Consider the following 19724-nt stretch of genomic DNA (forward strand, 5'->3'; position numbering starts at 1 on the left):
GAGCGGCTGGAAAAAAAAAAAGAAAAAAGAGATCCATATTATTTGCATTAAAAGCTTCACACCGTGAAATTCATTTATAATTACAAAGTGGAGAAGCGTGTGTGTTATGCAGAACAGAGACACGTGTGTGTGTGTGTGTGGGTGTGCGTGCGGGTGTGCGTGTGTGTGTGTGTGGAGGGAATTAGGTTTGGACTGGTTATTTTGTGATACCCTAACACCGAATGTATGGTGACAGATTGCAATTATCCCGTCATTGTTACTGTCAAAATCAATTCACTGCAGGCTGGAAAAGTCAGGAAGTTGCTGTTTTGATATTTATTTGAAAATAAATAAATAATGAAGTTTGTTTGCAAACATAAAAAACACAGATCAAGTTATGTGACAAGTTTATTCTTTTTTTTTTTTTTTTACCTTGCATTCACCAAACCTGCCAGAACTGTAACAGTAATCAATAAAATAAAGATGCCACCTAGAAGTGGGCCATGTGTTCAGACCCATTCAATAAAATAGGATATTATTGAATATTTCATTTGTTTCACTAAGTTCATCACCTACTTAGATGCTTTATCACCATTATTTATCTTAATTGTGATGACTTTCTGCTAACAGCTAATGAAAACACAACATTTAAGATCAGAATTTTACATCAGACTAATAAAAATAAAACAAAAAAAACAAAGGAAATGACAGCTTAATGAAAATATGTTTAATACCTGCTTAAAGGTTATTTTAATCCGAAACGTAGACTCGTGCGTAGTTGAATTTATTGAGTATGACTTTATATAAACATTTACACAATAAAAACACAGATCATCATGTTTAAACTCTAAAATGAAGAAAAAAACTGTAAATTCTGCCACATCAATGTTGAGGTCAACAGAATATGGAGCTAAATTAGGGCCATAAAGTTTGTTCAAAAGAAAAAGAAATTGAAACTGAAAAAAAAGGATTTCAAACAGGAAAAAATGGAGCTGAAAACAAAACTTGAAACTGAAAAATAGTTTAAAAAAAATGTTCTGTTTTTTTTTAAAGTTATTTCTTTTTCTTTTGAACAAACTTTATGGCCCCAAACTATCACCGTACATGAGCTTTCAAGTTGAAATTGAGTTGTAAAACGTTCAGCAATATATGTTTGATCCTGAGGTTAACCTTTACGACTCAAAACTACTAATTCTGAAGCAAAAGTTAATGGTGACAATGACTGTCTGTATATTCCTGTTTCAGTTTTTACATCTGGCTTGTAAAACCTGAATATTCCTTGCATTTTTACCTTTAGCAATATAAATAAGTCCTAAATAGCTATGCGATTCACCAATTCACAATTACTCAATGCTGTTGGAATCAAATTTTGTCTGTCTGCTGAGTGATCGGATGTTTGCCTTACGTCTTTTTTTTGGTGTTGACTGAAATGAAGGCCGCTGCTGGACTTTTAGTTTGTGAGCAGAAGTCGTCTTTGATGCAGAACACCTGCATGAAACAATAATGGATCTAAAACAAAATCTTAATTGCAAACGTCAATTAAGAGAAAGTCAGCACGTTCTCATATCAGCTTTGTAAAACAAAGGAAAGAACAAGAGGATAGAAGTTTTTAAATACATTTGATGAGTTGTTATAGAAGTTTATTTTTAAGAAATTTAATTTTAAGAATTTTTTTTTTTTAAATTTCAAATAAATAGTATACTTGGATTAATGTTCCATGAAACTCTAGGATTTTATATGTCGGGGTGGGGGTATGGACGAAGGTTCTGGGTTCAATTCCCGGCCCCGGTCTTTCTGCATGGAGTTTGCATGTTCTCCCTGTGCATGCATGGGTTTTTCTCCGGGTACTCCGGTTTCCTCCCACAGTCCAAAAACATGACTGTCAGGTTATTTGGCCTCTCCAAATTGTCCCTTGGTGTGAGTGTGTGTGTGCATGGTTGTTTGTCCTGTGTGTCTCTGTGTTGCCCTGCAACAGACTGGCGACCTGTCCAGGGTGACCCCGCCTCTCGCCCGGAGCGTTAGCTGGAGATGGGCACCAGCACCTCCTGACCCCACTGAGGGACAAGGGTGTAAGAAAATGGATGGATGGATCTGTAGCACCCTCTTGTGGTTATTAATGTGTATTGCCCTCAGTCGTCAAAATTTCAACTGTGAAACAGAAGAAGACATTCTTTTCTTCGAGTGTCAGATACATCTGATAAAATCGACTACTATAAAAAATATTTTCTTTGTAACTTAGATGAAAAAAATATATATTTTGCTTGGATTCCATATAATGATTTAAAGTGTTTATTCCAGCTTAAAAAAAACTGCTAAGCACATCTTGACTTTTTTAATTAATGTAAAAAATAAATAATTTAACATGCATTTTCTCTTCATTACACTGGCATTTGTCAATAGACTGTGTCTTGTACCGTTTCTAAAATACTTTTAATAATCTTGTGTAACATGATAATTTTCTGAAAGAATTCATTAATTACTTGTAAGGCATCCATCCATCCATTTTCTTACACCCTTGTCCTAGTGTTGTCTGGAGGGGCCTGGTGCCTATCTCCAGGGAGACATTTCGGGCAAGAGGCGGGTCGCCAGTCCATCGCAGAGCTGTAAGGCATAATCATCAATATAAACATAACCTTTTAATTCTGACCCTATTTCTTGAAAATGTATTGGTATAATAATAAATAAATAAATAAATAATTTATTGAGTTAAATAACCTTTAAAAAACAGCCAACCAGACAGCTGACGTGCTTTACAAAAATAACTTAAAAAACAAATTAAAGCAAAACATATATTGAGAACAGATAGAATTATAAATCTTAAGTAAATTCCTTCCTGCATAATAAGGAAACGAATATAAACAAATCAGTCCACAGTAGTAAAGTAAAGACACAGAAAAACAAATTCATACAATGGCATATCGCAGCTACAGCATTGGCTCGAAGTGAGGCTGAGCGCGTGCCCAGAAGCAGACGCACACACCTGCTTCCGCTTGGTGTTAATTGGACCCTTCCAGGAGGAAGACCGTTCAAATTAAAACACACTCTGCCGTCGGTGCGTCTCAGATAATGGCCGAGTCTCGGAGAGTCCCGCTCACCACTCTGAGCTGTGGCGTCGGTTCATTTGGTTCTGAAGCACGGGGTTCCATCCTGCAGGGTTCCCCTGTTGTTCCGCAGGACACCGGAACCGGCTCCGGCTCCGGCTCAGCCCCGCCATCTGTCACCGAAACTGTTCGGCTGGTTCTCACGTTGTTTGAGCCCGACAAGAGGATCTTTCCAGAGTTTAACTACTGTGAGCTGGTTGAGAACGAGGTGGGCTCACATCCTGTTTTAACAACGAGATGTGTTCTTAATTAACTGGATGTTTCTAAATTAATCTTTGTTGTACTGAATTGGACCGTGTTACTGACTTTTTGAAGGAATAAGGCCGCATTCAGCTCGCACGTTCTTGTGCAAATTCACCATAGTAACCAATACTAAATACTTAGTTTTAGCATCCGTGAGTCCATTTCTTAACGTCAGCCTGCGCGTGACCCGGGGAAAATTGATAACAGGCTGGTGTGGGAGAATTGGATAGAATATATTTTTTTGATTCCCGAGGGGAAATTGGTTATTTATTGACAAGCTACTCCAAAGCGTTAAATATTAAATAAGCATTATAAAATTAATATTTTTTAATTGTGTATATTGTATAATTGTGATATTGTAAGGTATTTATAACCTAAATATTTAAAATATGTTTTTAAACTTAGATTTTTAAGAAAAAATGTATTATTAAACGGAGCAAGTGCAGTCGTTGTAAATTATGAAAAGAAAGGGATTATATGGCTTGTTGCCTGTATGGAGGGTAAACCATGCCCAGCCACAAAAATATAAATTGTTTTAAGAGTCTGATAAATTATGGCAAAAAGTTTTTTTTTGTTTGTTTTTTTTAAATGGGATTCAAGGAACTTTTTAAGCGGCCATTGCGAACTGCACATTATTCAAATTTACCAACAATGTAGTCAAAAAATTTTTTCCATAAAGATAATTTATTAAAATCCTATATATATTGCTATAATACGTGAAGTTGTATTTTTGAGTCTTTTTGGCAATGTGCATCACTGCATACAGGCAAAATCCCACAAACACTGCACTATTGTACAACTATTCTATGAAAGGTAAGGTAATTTATATAGCATGTTTTCAGCAACAAGACAATTCAATGTGCTTTACATGAACTGGAGGGAAATGCAATCAAAACAAACCAAAGGAAAAAATAAAAAGAAGAAAAAGTATTAAATTGGTTCCCCGTGTTTAAGAATAAATGGTCTGTAATTTATGAACTGGTAAAGTCAAATATAGCCTATTTCAACATGGCCTATTACAACCACATGTATCTGAATTTGAATTATCTGATTACAATTTCATTATTTGCCAAGTGAAGCAAAGTATTTAACTTACTAAAACTTAAGAACCTTAAGTTTTAGTAAATATTCAAAAGCCTCTCTGTAACATTTAATGAGATTTTGTTCTGCAAGATTTTTCTCAACAGTCAGTTGACCTTTACAATTTATTAGAACAAAGACATAGGGCTCCAGATAACCTTGCCTATTTTATTAAATTGATGTCTATCACTGTCTAATGTTGAAAAGCTGCAAATGTGAAATTTAGCTCAGTGTAGCTGAAGGCAGACTGTTTTTCCTCTTTGTTTTGACGTTATAATTAATGTTGCAGCAAACGGACGGCGTCCCACTGAGCCGACTGGAAGAACGGCAAGAACACGAAGAAGCTGCTGCTGTCGCAAGAAAGTCAGAAGAAAAATATGTGGGTATCAATGACTGACGTTTTTTATTATTATTATTTTAAAACTGACCTGCTTATGACTTGGGTGTTTCAGGGAGGCAAACATAAGAAGAAAGATCGCATTGAGGATCTGCTTGACATTGGATATGGATATGATGATGAGGATTCTTTCATTGACAACTCTGAGGCAGTGAGTCTGTTTTCACTATAGCTTTGTTTTTTTTTTGTTTTTGTTTTTTTGCATTTCTCTCATCTTGAGTCCAGGATAGCACAATTTGTGGGAAGTCTTGTACATTTAAGTTGAGGCTATTTAATAGACTTTAGACATTCATTTCAGTTCTTCACCTAATTAATTTTCCTCATTGTGCACGTAAAAACACAATGGCATGTGTTTTTATATACACTTCCTTTTTGATTCCTGCCCAGTACGACGAGTTTGTGCCGTCCACCCTTGCCACTAAATTTGGTGGATTCTATGTGAATTCGGGCATGCTGCACTTTCGTCAGGCCACTGACACAGACGACTCAACAGATGAGGGAATATTTCAACCAACTAAAGTAAGTGCTGTTAGCTTTAATGTTTTTTTTTTGTTTTTTTTTCATTGCGGTTTTCCAAGCTCCAGTTTCTATAAAGTTTTGATGGAGATTCTAGTTGAGATTTTTCTTTAACTGAGGACTTGCATTAAGGTGCAGATGTGGTAACTTTAATTTGAAGACAAAATGACTATAAAATTACCAGATTTTAAGCTGATTTTTTAATTATTTTTTTCCCCATCTTGTATAGCACTTCTCATGACTACCATTATCTAAATGTAACTATCTTGGAGCTTCTTCCTGAAATAATGTTGCTGCTTAACTTCACAACAAGATTTTCAACTTCAGTTTAGAAAAAGTGTGTTCAGTTCTGTTATAGGTTCAGTGTTGTGCATATTCCAGGCAACACTCCAGGAATGTTTTTTGATGAGGGTGATAACTTTATAACATGATGTAAAGCTCAGTTATTTTTTTGCAATACTGATCCTTTTAAATACGGCAACTTTTATGATTTGCTGAGGCTTCCTGTTGTCAGCTGGAAGTCTGACACTTTTTTTTTCGGTCTTTTTTTTGTGCCAATTGTCTCATCCAAAAGGTCTTATCTCTTTTGTGTCACTGCGCTGACTTTATTTTTATGCATTTCAGTTATACTAAAAGTACCAACTTTGATCGTGCATTAAGAGGAGAGGTGTTGGTGTGAACTAGTAGCCTTTAGGTATGGTGTTAGATTTTTGTTGAGTTTTGAATCATCTGGCCACTGGGGACAGTTGGCCTGAAAATTCAACCATCACTTCTAATCTAATCTTGAATTCTGGGGGGAAAATAGGAAATTGAGATTTGATATCCAAACTGTCTTCACCATCTTGCAATTTGAGCACTGGTGTGTGTGTGTGTATATATTAATGCTGTACATCATCAGAAACGTAAACTTGACATTGAGCAGAATCCAAAGAAACGGGGTAAGGCACTTGGTGCGATGAAGACCAACACAAATTTAAGGTACGCTTGACCAGAGTCGATAAACTCCCATCTGAAATTTGAAAGCTTTTGACCTTTTAATCATGACTTTGTAGCACTAAGTCCAAACTGGGGGTGGATGAAGGAAAACTCAAAAAGAAGAAAAAGGCCAAGACGTTGAGCGTCACCAGCATGCTGAAGAAGTTTCAGCGAGAGAAGGAAAGGGAGCGGAAAAAACGAGGGAAGGCACGCCAGACGACGACGACAACGGCTGCTGTAACAGAGTCGGCGACCCCGGCCTCCACGTTCCCAGCAGATGCAGCTGGGGGAGGCAACTCCACTCTAACGGACCCTCTCCTCAGTTTGATCGGCTCCACCAATGATCATGCTCTGATCCAAGCGGCCAGCACGGTGGATTTTGACATAGATTTGGACTCTTTGTTGGAGGCTAGCGAAGAGTCTCTGTCGCCAAAATCTCTTCTGCAAACAGCTGCTGAAGCACAACTTAACATCAGATCAGATGATCAGATCCAGCAGAACGCTCAGTCTGAAGGTGAATCCCAACTTTTAACCACAAAGACCAGCTTGCTCCTGACGCCTCACTCAGAGCAACTTCAGCTCCAGGCTGACCCCGGTCCTGTGGTTCTGACTCAGAGTGCCCCACTGCCTGAGGGACTTCCCCCAGAACTGGAGGACAGCATTAGGAGCCTGGTGACGGTAAGATGTGTGAATTTTTTATTTTTATTTTTTTTAGGGGGAACCAATTCAGAACTAACTTTTAAGCAAGATGTATTGGCTTGTTTTGAAGTGAATTTTGTTGCAAAATTACTAGTTCCGCTGGCAGATTATTCCACTTATAACAAGACATTTTCCCATGTAACAAGTGAAATCTCTTTTTCAAAAATATTAAAGAACTGAATTTAAAAAAGCCCTTTCTTGCTGAAAAGTTACTTATAAGTTAGTTTATCTCAAGTGTACCAAGAGGTTAACTCTAGAAATTAGACCAAAAATACTTGGTTATATGTATATATATATTTTTAAAAGCATAGCTTTTTTTGTGTGTGTGTGTGTGTGCGATATTGTGCTGATCAGTTTAGCTTCTTTTTGCCTGTGTCACAGTTGTTGTCTTTTTGTGTGTGTATCACTGGAACCTTTTTGAATGAAAAGATGTTAGACCTATGTTTTATTTTTTTAGGCTGCCAAGACATCGGAGGGGGAGTCAAAACTCAAGTTCTTCAGTCCTGATATCAACTCAATTCTGCTCAAGTAAATTAATCCCTAACATGCGTAATTTCAAATTGTCTTGTACTAGCATTTTTTTTAAATATATACTTGAAACTACAAAACACCAAGGAATCATTACATCAGTACTGTTGTGATTTTACTTGATACCTTTTCTTTTTCTTTTTTTTCCGGTGAAATAACATAAGCAAGGTAAACTAGGGAAATTTCACAAGCCAAAGTATCCTAATATATAGAAGCTGTAAAGCTGAACAACCAGTATTGCTATTCAGCTTTACTGTTGCAGCTGATCCTGGTTTCATTCTTAAAAGCTAAATAAGACATTTACTAAATGCAGCACACTTAAATTAAGCTGCTAATACACTGTCAAACATCAAGCTCGGCAGATTTAAGTGCATATCTCAACCTTGAATGTTTAACATTTGGTATGTCTGTATTAGTTTGTATTGAGTGTGGCGTTCTGCTCCTGTTTCTTGCTCCAGTATTGAGTTGCAGTGTCAGGAGCAGAGTAGCCAGCTTCGCTCCAAGGTCTACAAGCACCTGTCCTCCTTCATGCCCTGCAGTAAAGATACTCTGATGAAACGAGTCAAGAAACTGCTGCTCACACATGAAGTGAGTGTGTTTTAGGAACTGAAATGATATTTCTTTATAAGTGGTGTAGGACGTCTGTTTTTAACCCCATCTAACTTTTAAGGAGGAAACTCCTGGTGCAGAAGATCAACTGCAGCAACTTAAGGAGGCCATCGACAGGTCAATGCCAGAGCAGGTGGCTTGTTTCCAGGAAAGTTGCCAAGCCTATGAGCAAGCAAAGACTTCAAAGTAAGTTCTTAAGTTTATTTTTATGAGTTGCCAGCACTGTTGAAGTACACTACTCATATAAAGTTGGGAATGTTAATCTTTTGGAGGACATTTCATAATAAACTGAAATCTGGTATCACTAGAGATGTCCTGATCAGATACAAAGTCTAAAATACACCCTCCATGTCCCTTTTTATTATTTTAATCACATTATTTATTATAGTTTGTCATATTGAATGCAACCTTTCTTTGCTTCCTTGAATTGTGAAGTTTGCATATGCAATGTCTATCATTCGCATTAAAATGTGTCCACCAAGCAGACATGCTGTTCCTACCTGCCTCCCATTTCTATATGTGGGAGCCAACAATTGAATTTGCTGCACATTGATGGCAAATTCTATGGAGAAGTCTGAATGTGTAGTCAGAGCCAAGAGTGGTGGGGTAGTGGTATGATGCACATCACTGACACTTTCAGAACTTCAGAGCTTTCAGAAAGATGACTTTCAGCCATCGTTTACATCCAGGTTTACCAAATCTTTTCTGCTGCAGAACTATGTCTCGCTTCAATGATGTAATAGTTGGATAAAATGCAACATGACTCTTCAGACTGCAGAGGCTTTGAAAATTATCGGATGTGTCCCAGATTCAGTACCACATATAGGTGTGGTACAAATACACCCCCCCTTGAGTGGTGAAAAGATTAGATTTGAGTCCATCAGACTGCCATAGGGAAAAGTACACTTTCCATAAATTTTACCCAAAAGCCAAATATTAACTTTTTGAGTCGTGCAAGTAAAACTGTCTAAATCAAGTTTTCACCAAAATGCATTATTTAAGCTGATTTCAGTTTCTACTGCTTGACAAATGTTGACATTTTGGTAGCCGACTCAAAATCCCATTGGCCTTTCATAGCGTCAAACTAATGCTGCACACAGAATGTAAGAGTAATCAGAAGACTGATTTTAAATAAACTGTCCAAACTTTGACAGACTATATACACTGTGTTATGTATGTATATAACTGGAGGCTGAGCATATCCATCTTTCCAAATCTGTCTCAGGGAAACGGAGGAGGACAGGGTGGTGGAGAAAAGTGCCAGAAAAGCTGTTCCAAAGAAGTTATTCAAATGGAATCAGGAGATCAGGTGGACTGCTACACAGATCTGAGGAGAAATGTGGACAATTCTTGTAACACTTGTTTTCATAACATGTAGAGATTGCTTGGGTCTCTTGTTGAAAGAGAAAATGGCGACATGTCAAAAGGAGGGGAAAGAAGGGCAAGAGCTTGAAGAGTACATGAAGATTGTGCTTGACAATGAAGTGAAACCTCTTTGGCCTAAAGGATGGATGCAGTCCAGGTCTGTTGCCATTTCAAAACCTGCCACATTAATAAAAGAGAGATTTTTACCTCATTGTTATTTCAGGGTGCTGATGAGGGAGAGCAGGAAGCTGTCGGGCCTCTTTGCTTCGCTCCTGTAAGAAAGTCCAGCAAACTCTTTGGATTGTGTTTGAAATCGTTTTAGATGGTTTTTGAATGATGTGCATATTCTCATATGTTCAGAGTAAACAAGGCCAAGAGCTGTCAAACTGAGAAGCGTCCAGACAGGTGCAGAAGCACTCAGGGGACTGAAGCACTGAAGGTGGAGTCGGGCGTCTCTGTCTCCTTCTCTCCTCCAAAGGCAGACGGACCTCCAGAGACTCCCGGATGTTCCCTCCTGGATATCCTCGCCGACCAGGCACTGGCTTGTGAGCAGCCCCTCGCTCTTTCCAGGGACTACTTGGCAGCGGCGGTCTTCAAGCCCTGGAGTGTGGGGACGGACGACAGAAGTCCTCCTCTTCCTCCTCCACCACCTCACTCAAGCCCAATCAATTTCCCTGAGAGTCAGGTTGTTTTGTCAAAGCTGTTGCAGGTTGGAGATATCAAATCTTTTGGAGTCTCTCAACTTAGAAACGGACAGTAAATTTAACCTTTATGCAAGGTATTGCCTGAACCTCTTAATATTGAAAGATTACTGTTACATTTCTGGACAGTTCTGAATTGGACATTGTGAGAAACATGACTTGTCGTCAGTGCTGTCTGATTGTAATTCACCTTATTAAAACTAAATAAAGCTGCAAATGGGACATTTGAAGGACTCAAACTTGTTGCTGAGCAACATCAGAATATTGAATGATGTTTTGTGTACGCAGTGTTCCTTCACATCTTGATGTACTCATGATGTCATGGAAATGGCAACAGGATCAACCTTGGGTTAACTTTGGAAAAGAGATGAACAAACTTGAATCGGTGAAGGGTTTTACTCATGACTTTTCTGGCTTCCGTTAGCTGCATTTTCATTACACGCGTGCCCAAAACTTTATTCTAGTCATGTCAAACACTTTCGCAATTGGAATTTTTTACAATTTTTTTTTTCAATTGAAAAAGACAATTAAAATCAGACAGGAATAAGTTTGTACTTGTGAAAAGCCATTAAACACGCTCTGCCATCATCCTCAAACTGCTGTTTTTGTAGTTTGCTCCAGCAGCAATATCAGGTTGTTCATGTAAATCAGGGGTGTCCAAAGTCGGTCCTCGAGGGCCGGCATCCTGCATGTTCTAGTTCTCTCCCTGGTTTAGCACGCCTGCATCAAATGATGGCTCATTAGAGGCCTAAGGAGAACATTGACTTGCTGAGGAGGTTGTTGCTACCACTAGGGAGAAAACTAATACATGCAGGACGCCGGCCCTAGAGGACCGACTGTGGGCACCCCTGATGTAAATCATGTAGTTTTACAAAATAAACCAATTTCAATACGGAAACCACCTCCCCCACCTAATTCCGACACTGAAACCTTTAATTGAAAGTGTCCTTTCAACTGGCTTGTTTCTCATCTATTCAAATGGTTAATGGAAACGCAACTATTGGCATGTTTAGGATCCTGTCTAAACAAATCACTTTTCTAAAACCAGTCAGCGGTTTGGATAAGTTTGCTTAAGATTAGTGTCACAATGAAGGCTGTTGCTTTGAAGATGTTTGAGGTTGACCCAAGAAATTGATTCTGAACAATACACTAAATTCAAGAAAGATGGCCAGTTGAGACAAACATTTCTGTTGAGGGTTAATTTCTGTATTTTACAAACACTCCAAGTATCATAAATGAAGTTATTATGACAAAACAAAATGTAACCGATGCTTTAGATTAAAAGAAGCATGTCTCAGTTAACATGAAAAGTTGATCCTGAAGGCAAATTTTACATTTGAATGCAGACTAAAAATATGTACATTGGATATGAATTAAAACAAACAACCAACAAAACTTAGAATTCACAAAATTAAATATCTTCAAAGCAGCATTCATAAAAATGGGATTTAACATTTTGAGCAAGAGTTGGTCTGCTGTCAGAACATGTACCTTAGCAGTGGGTCTTTCTTTAGAGCAGATTTTGCTTTTATTGGGACTTGACCTGGTGTTTGAGGTCTTTATAATGAACATATAAAGGAAAAAGACACACAAATTAAATTTTTTTTTGTTACACCGAGGACTGATGATGATGGATCTTCTGGGATGCGTTTCCCACATCAGGACCAGTCCAAGTCGGGAATTGGTTTGTTCTCTCAAGTTTCACAGCCAGTTGATCAAATGAGCAAGAAGAGCGATCAATGACAAGCATCCTCGACATCTGTTTGTAGTTCCTATAAAAGAAATGGACATAAATATAAAGTCTTTCCTTTTCATGGGGAATGAGATCTAAACATTGGAAGTGAAACGACCTGTTTAATTCTGAATATTACCATTTCCTCCTAATGGCTGGTTTTGAACTTCACAGTCTAAAGGTTTTTTTTCCATGTGGAGCTTGGATGGATGAATATCTTCTGGGTCCCCTTGAGGGAGAGGAACAAATGGCATTTAGATTTGACATGGTTTCAAAAACATGCATAAGCTTAAACTTTTGACATTTTTGTCTCATTTCAATCTTTTGCTGCATGTTATTCAGATTTTATGTGATAAGGCGAAGACAATGTAGTCATATCTAACAGGTTTTCATCCCTCTACTTGGTTCCATTTCCATCTACTCCAACCAACTTTCCTGTACTCTGAGATGTTCAAATCCATTAATGATCTATCTGCTGTTTATTGTTATTTCCTCATTTGTTCTAGCAAGGAATTGCTAGAACAAATCACTGATCAGTGATTTCTGGCTAATCTTATAAAAATAAAACACTCGGCGCATAATGTTTTTTTAAACTATTAATATTGTTTCCTTTACAACTGTTTTTTTCTCAATTCTTAAAGCTGATAAGTACTTTCAATGTCAAATTTGTATTCAAATAAGATGTTAATGAGCAGTACTCTCACAGATTTAGCGTAGTTCAAATAATTTTAAAATTGGATAAGAGGAGCGCTCCAAAGCTATCCTGGAATGACAGAATAGAGTGACCTCTCTGTTCACTGTCTGTATTTAAACTACATGACACTGCAAAAAAAAAAAAAAACTCATATGTAAGAAATCTTATTCTGTTTGTCTTGCATTGTCAGCTGCAGATATAACATTTTTAATTCTCATGGCTGACAAGTAATTGTATCTATTTGATATAGACGTGCACAAATTGAAATTACAATATATTCACTTTTTTGAAAAAAAAAAAACAAACACAAAAAACCACCTTTTTCAATGTAAGTTTTTGTGCTAGGATGAGGTGGGTTTTTAAAAAAATGTTTTAGCCATATTGAAATGGATGTCGCAAAACTGCAATGGAAACATTTTTGCATCACAAGTCATGTGATCAACAGACAGATGTTACCACTGGCAGAAACACTGAAGACAACAGGAAGTAGTAGGAGGAAGATGGTTTGTTTTTTTTCTCCCAGTGTGCAGCTGGCTCAACCAGAGCTCCCGCTGCATCATACAGTTAAAAGAAACCTGTGTGTCATTCCAACCTGTTGAATCCATAGCTCTTATGTAAAATCACTGACTAAAAATTCTAGAGTAAGGTTATAAGTTGTTGGTTGATCCACAGAATAAAATGCTGACGTTCATCTGATTGGTGATGAGCGCTAGAGCCATGACTGAGTTCTGAATATATCTCATGTTTACATCTGCCGCTGCCATGATTTTTATTGACTTGTCGCCTAAACAAGCTTAATCACATGTGATTATAATTTTATTTATTTATTGGAAACAGCCCAATTGTGAAATTATTTTTTTTCGGCATTAGCAGAGTAGTGAGAAAGATTTGCGCCCTTTTGTTATGGAAATGCATCTACTGTTACCTTTTACTGTTTACATTTTACGGATTTGATTCGTAAAACATTTTAAACAACCTTGAATCTTTTTTCTGCAGATTTGTAACATTGCTTTATGTATTTCTGACACATAAAATCAAATTAAAGTGTGAAACATTTTAGTTGTGATGTTCAGCTGAGAGTTCGCTCACAGAGGACTGTCGCATTAATGTTCTGTGACCTCTCTGCTGGCGGCTGCTGTGGTCCTGAAGGCCCCAGTTCCAGCTTCGCTTCACACCAGTACTGGTCTCCATCATCCCCTCTGCAGGGATCGACAAGCAGACTGAAGTTCTCTTTCACTGGAGTCCTCTCTGCGGTCCTGTTGGAGCGGAGCTCAGCCAGCGCCGTCCGTCCCTTGTAGAAAGTCACCACCAGGTTTTCCACGGGTGCGACGTCCTCAACTGTGCACTGAAGAATGTACTGCTGTCTCTCATACATCGGGCCGGTGTGATTCAAAAACCGAATGGAGACTGATTTTGGTTGCTCTGTGGAGGCAGACAGAGGGTCAGGCAACTTAAAAACCTTCGATTTTCTCATATGGTTAAAAAAAAAAAAAGAACTCACGGTAGATTATTACAGAAAGAGAACTGCTGCACTGCCCTCCCTCCTCAGACACTGCATAACATTCTGGGCTAAGACTCCATTCAGTCACGCTGTCCACACTCCACACCAGGAAACTTTCCATTGTGAAAACTGGACTTTCCTGTGTTTGTTTCTTTTGGTAGAGAGAACATAGAAAAAACAATAAATCATACAAATGGAAATTATTGAGCTTGTTTTGATTTATTGTGCGATTAATTGATTTATTTCTTATTGGCCTAAATGTAGGCTCTATACTCTGTGTGTAACATACAACGTACTGACATTATTGCTACTGATTTTAACATTACAGGAGTACCAAACAAAATAAAAAAATGAGTTCTTAAATACAGAGTGATATTTAAGTGTACCATATTATTTTAAGTGCTTGAAAGCAACATCAGCTGATAAACACTGAATTTACAGTGAACAAGTTTCATATAATTCTCCAATAGAGGCAGCAGGAAACGGGAAGAAATTAAACTATTATCTGTACCAAATGTAAAAGTGATATAAAAATTGTTTTTCCATGTTTAAAAGCATTTCGTTTGTATTATTCATTGTTATATATATATTTTTTATATATATATGTATTCTATTTTGCTAGCCTTTTGCTCTTGGGCACCCCCCGGTGGAGTGGAGGCCCTACGTAGCCGATAAAATCACATGTGCCTTAGGCCGGCCTTACATGGGAATTCATGCAACAAGTAAAAGCAGCATCAGCAACATATAAACATGTCTGCTTTAATATATAAGCACTAATATGGTTTATTCAAAACTCTAAAATTCTGAAGCCTTCATTGTCTTTTAATTAAAACTCCAGACATCTCATTTTTACCTAGCATGACATCGTAGCCAGGGAGTCTCTGTCTTACCGGTAGTTTTTCCCAGCCCATCATAGAATACCCATGGTTTGGTTTCGAGCAGTTAGCGGTGGCTGGACCTCCAAACCTGAAGCAGGAGAGTTTATTGGAAAAGGTTCTGTTTTTCTTTTTTTTTTTAGAACCAGTTTTTCAATTTAGGCCCTACCTGACCACAAGAGTTGAAGGCGAAATCCGCAGGTTGCAGCTCGCCATGGTCATCAGCTCCATGGAGCTGCTGGTGGAGGTCAGGGGTGGGAGGCCAAGAGTTGAGGGTGGGGGGCCAGTTGGTGAAGGAGAGGGGGGCGATATCTGAGATGGTAGATGTGAGGCAGGAGGAGCTATGGTGGGAGAGGAGGAAGCTGAGGGAACAAAGAGCAAGAGAATGACTTACAACGTTTAATTTCCCTTTGGGATCAATAAAGTATTTTTGAATGGAATTGAATTGAAAACACAAAACAATAGAGTAGAGACAGCTGAAACCAGGTATATACACTGTTAAAACCAGAAAATGAGTTTTATTCCTTCACTGACATTAAATCAGACTAAACTTCTTAATATTATTTTAGATTAACTGGAATTTCCAAAACCATTTATAGAGAGATTCATTTAGTAAAGTTTACATCTACTAAAATTGCTATAACTTTAAACAAATTTTTAAACCCAAATTATACAGTGGTTTGGAAACGTATTCATACCCCTTGAACTTTTCCATGTTTTGTCACGTTAGAACCACAAACTTCATTCAATCTTTGAATTCATTGGAATTTGACACAGAAGACACAAAGGTACACGATTGTGAAGATTGCAAATGAAAAACTGTGTGCAATGGTCTAGTCAAAGTCCAGACCAAAACGAGAACGTGTGGCGAGGTCTGAAAACGTCTGTTTCCTCTCCATCTAACCTAACTGAGCTGCAACTGCTTTTGTGAAGAAGAATGAGGAAAAATGTTCAGTCACTCCCCGTGCACAGCTGGCAGAGACAAACCCTGGAACGCTAGCAAAAGTGGTTCCACAAAGTGCTGACTCAGGGAGGATTGCATACTTTTACACACTCCACTTTTCAGTTTTTTATTTGTAAAAAAAAAAAAAAAGTTTCAAATTGTGTATAATTTTCTTTCCACTTCACCATTGTATATCACTTTGTGTTTTCCGCTAAATTCCAATGAACTATGTTTGTGGTTGTAATGTGACAAAATATGGGACACTTCCAGGGGTGTGAATACTTTAGGAAGCCACTGTGTTCAGATCTACAAACTGAACCACGTCAGTCATGTTATGCTCATCCGTGTTATATTCTACAAGCCTTTACAATGCCTTGACTTCCAACCTATTTATGAATACAACAATGCATCCCTCCGTCTATTTACTTTGGCATTGTGAGGCATGACCTCATGACTCAGAATCTCCTGCCTTTGCATAGTGAAGGCCAGGGTCAACTGAATGTTGCCACCTAGTGAAATATTACCCATTCTGCTGATCTGTTGTGAGCCATTGTTTCTTGGCGGGCCGAGTCCACCCAGCGTGTTCCTCTGAGGAAGGAAGGACACCCTGCCCAAGTCAAAAGAACCTACTCCTCTTTGTGGATCGGCCATTGTTCCAGCGAACCCCGAGACTGTTCTCCTATCTGATGATCTCACCCACAGCAGACGGACTGGCTGTCAGAATGATTATACGCTACGGGTCCAGTTCCCCCTTCATCAGCCTGCTGGGGCACCGTTTAGCCTTGAAAAATTAACTGAAATCATTATTTTATTTTATTTTTTTTAGTTATTTCAGTCAGAGAGGTGGCTGTATTAAATAAAGCTATTTTGAATTTGGGATTCAAATTCAAAAACAAAAACAAAAAAATGCATTATAAAGTTATACACTCATTTCTTGGAGCAAAGATGTTTTACATCCAACCTGCAAAGCAGCTGAAACTCTAAGTTCCTTTAAGTCTAGATTTAAAACCCACCTGTTTGAACCGTGATAAATGAAAACACTAACCAGCATATTTGATGTCTTAATGCTGATTTTGATGATGGCACTCGACAAAATGTAATGTTCCTCACTGCTCTGCTCAAATTGGTGACTGTTGTTTTTATGACTTTTCATCATTCTGTTTTTAAGTTGCAAAACACTTTGAACTACCCTGTTGCTGGAATGTGCTATCCAGATAAACTTGATTGATTGAGCCATTTTTGTTATTTGTGTAATTCTAAAAATTTCACAATAACGTAAAGGTTACAAATTTAATGTTAAAATATGTCAGTTGATTTACCAATTTCTGGATTTTAATTTTTAGTCTTAAAATCCATTAAGTTAGGCACATAACTTCTAGTTGGAGGAGAAATTGACTCAATCTGTTTTGTGTCAATTTCACAAACAATCTGACTCTTTTTCTTAACTTCTAAGTTAAAGATGAAATATCCTTCAGACATATTTACAGATAGTTTTGCTTTCATATTTGGCAATAAATACAGCACAGATTACCCACTTCTGATTTAAGCTCTTATGGTTGCAGTTTCTATTTTTTTGGTCTACTTAAAATCCATATAAAGTCAACACGTTGTCCACCTGTTACGAGTGTGTGCATCTTACCCGATCTTTTTGATATGTACCAAACCAAAACAAACAATCCCCATTTCAGATCTTACGCTTTCATCATCTGTCCTGTTCCTTGGAAAAGTTGTCCAGCTCCTTCTCACTTTGCTCATCCCAAGCTCCTTTAACTCACCTGAGCCAACAAGGTGAATCAGCACTAGCGTTAGCGACCATCCAGCTGCACACATCCTTTCCTGCGTTCCCTCACTCCGAGGCTTTTTGCTTCTGCTAAAAGGAAAAACTGAAAACTGATCCTCAGATGATGCTGACTGGGACCCTGAATCAAGAGCTCTGAGAAAACAACAGGGTGCTTCAGGCTTTTTATGAAAATGTGGGTGGGTGTGTGTATATGGGTGTGTGTGTGTGCTTGTTCTGCGACTGATGATCAGGCGGTTCCTTTTGCTCTAGGGCTCTGGAAGCCACCCTGGGCGTTCTCTGCTGGTATATCAGGAGAGGAAGGAAGGGAGGGTCAAGAATAATCCAGTGAAATGCTGCAGCATTGCACTGGAGGGGAAGATTTGAGTTAGCATTTGAGTGTATTTCTGAGTGACACACATGGCCTGGACAGTTGATCAGCTGTCCACACAACAAACACAACAAACACAACAAACACACACACGCACACACACGCACGCACACACACACACAAAAAAATGTGCGCTATGCACATATAAGTACACTTTCTCAGCAGTTCTCCCTCTTACATCAAATTGTTTTTTTACTCTAATGGTTTATGGTTCACTGATTTTATTAGGAATATTTGGGTTTAGCTGTGTGTTCAGTCTCGTAAAATCTACTTTCTTGAGCTTTACATGATGTTCTAATTATATTCCCTCATCAAAAACATTCATGTGGTGTTGCCTTGATTTTATTCTGCATGCATGTTTGAGAAATCCTTAAATCTCCCGTGCCAACCATTCAGCTGTGTGAACGCCTGGGTGGGCCTAGCTCCGCCTACAAGCATGAAGCTCCTCCTCCTGTTGGCTGCATGCCCTAAGCTGATGAACACATACGCAGAAACATTTTCAGCTGATCCTTAACTTACAGGCTTTTGTACAAAGAACTCTTTGTACAAGCCGATTAGAAAAGCATGCCACACTTTTTAGATTTGAAGTTACATTTTTTTTTTACTTTACTTTTATCTATCTATCTATCTATCTATCTATCTATCTATCTATCTATCTATCTATCTATCTATCTATCTATCTATCTATCTATCTATCTATCTATCTATCTATCTATCTATCTATCTATCTATCTATCTATCTATCTATCTATCTATCTATCTATCTATCTATCTATCTATCTATCTATCTATCTATATTATATCTGGTGTAATCACCAGTCAAACTGCTCTTTGCCCTCTTCACCAAGTAATGTAACTTCCTGTTTGCTCTTCAAAACCGAAACTTGAAAAGAAAAATCCTCCGCCGCCATTTCCTTTTCTGTATCGCCAGCAGTATAGATTCATATTTTTGCGTGAACTGCCACGGGCCTGTCTTTCGGAGCAACAAGTTGTGCTGAAGGCAGACGGGGAAAGTTTGTCAGGATTTTTTAAGACTCTGTTTTAAGAATCTGCCTGTGGCTGCGCTCTCCTCTCACAGAGACAGTCCAGCGGTGCTGACGCAGAGGTACGTAAAAACGACCTGATTTATTCATTTATTTTCCTTCGAGGCGTTTTTTATCAATAGGCCCCTTCAACAGGAAAACTAGTCTAGTTTTACCTCTTATTTCTGCTTTAGTCTGCTCTCATACCCATGTAAAGATAATTGCTTTCACCTGAAAAGAAAAGTAATTTATTTATAGCAGCTTTAAGACGTTTCTCACACAGGCTCGTATGCGTAAAAAAAGTCACGAAAATATGTCAGATAAAGTAAACCGCAGGCTATTTCGGTCCAGATGTGGTTCATGTGTAGGTAATCTTTTGTAATTCGCTCCGTTTCGTACCCAGCAGGGTCAGATCCCGTCTGCTTCCACCAAAGGAAATATTTTATGCTTATGCGGCTACTTAACCGCTAAAGTTTATTTTCCCGTTTAAGTATTTTGATCATTTTTTAAAAGATACATAAACATACTAAATTTACAACTCCCACCTTAATTCAGATTTTAGGCCCGTTTTATGATGGCTTAATAGTGAGAGAGGA

The 19724-nt window shown here is 38.1% G+C and overlaps 2 protein-coding genes across 3 annotated transcripts; one reads left to right on the forward strand and one right to left on the reverse strand.

Moving 5' to 3' along the window:
- Positions 1 to 2918: 2918 nt before the first annotated feature.
- ubn1 (ubinuclein 1) lies at positions 2919 to 10415 on the forward strand. 2 transcript variants are annotated; one of them, XM_008436230.3, is made up of 13 exons: positions 2919 to 3288; positions 4693 to 4782; positions 4856 to 4951; positions 5188 to 5319; positions 6215 to 6294; positions 6369 to 6969; positions 7448 to 7518; positions 7977 to 8106; positions 8189 to 8313; positions 9353 to 9436; positions 9506 to 9649; positions 9716 to 9766; positions 9853 to 10415. In XM_008436230.3, the coding sequence occupies exons 1-13, from the start codon at positions 3046 to 3048 to the stop codon at positions 10250 to 10252; spliced, it is 2247 nt and encodes a 748-aa protein (XP_008434452.2). In that variant the 5' UTR covers positions 2919 to 3045; the 3' UTR covers positions 10253 to 10415. The 2 variants fall into 2 exon arrangements, with proteins under 2 accessions (XP_008434452.2, XP_008434525.2); XM_008436303.3 differs by having other exon boundaries at positions 6239 to 6294.
- A 962-nt stretch (positions 10416 to 11377) lies between these two features.
- LOC103480888 (uncharacterized) lies at positions 11378 to 18179 on the reverse strand. The gene is made up of 7 exons (XM_008436121.3): positions 17714 to 18179; positions 15165 to 15357; positions 15011 to 15086; positions 14121 to 14271; positions 13709 to 14041; positions 12065 to 12154; positions 11378 to 11965 (listed from the first exon to the last, which is right to left on the reverse strand). The coding sequence occupies exons 1-7, from the start codon at positions 17766 to 17768 to the stop codon at positions 11895 to 11897; spliced, it is 969 nt and encodes a 322-aa protein (XP_008434343.2). The 5' UTR covers positions 17769 to 18179; the 3' UTR covers positions 11378 to 11894.
- Between the last annotated feature and the right edge of the window lie 1545 nt (positions 18180 to 19724).

This window comes from Poecilia reticulata, chromosome 1 (genome assembly GCF_904066995.2).
Source record: "Poecilia reticulata chromosome 1, P_reticulata-male-v2, whole genome shotgun sequence".
In the NCBI taxonomy this organism is placed as follows: Eukaryota; Metazoa; Chordata; class Actinopteri; order Cyprinodontiformes; family Poeciliidae; genus Poecilia; species Poecilia reticulata.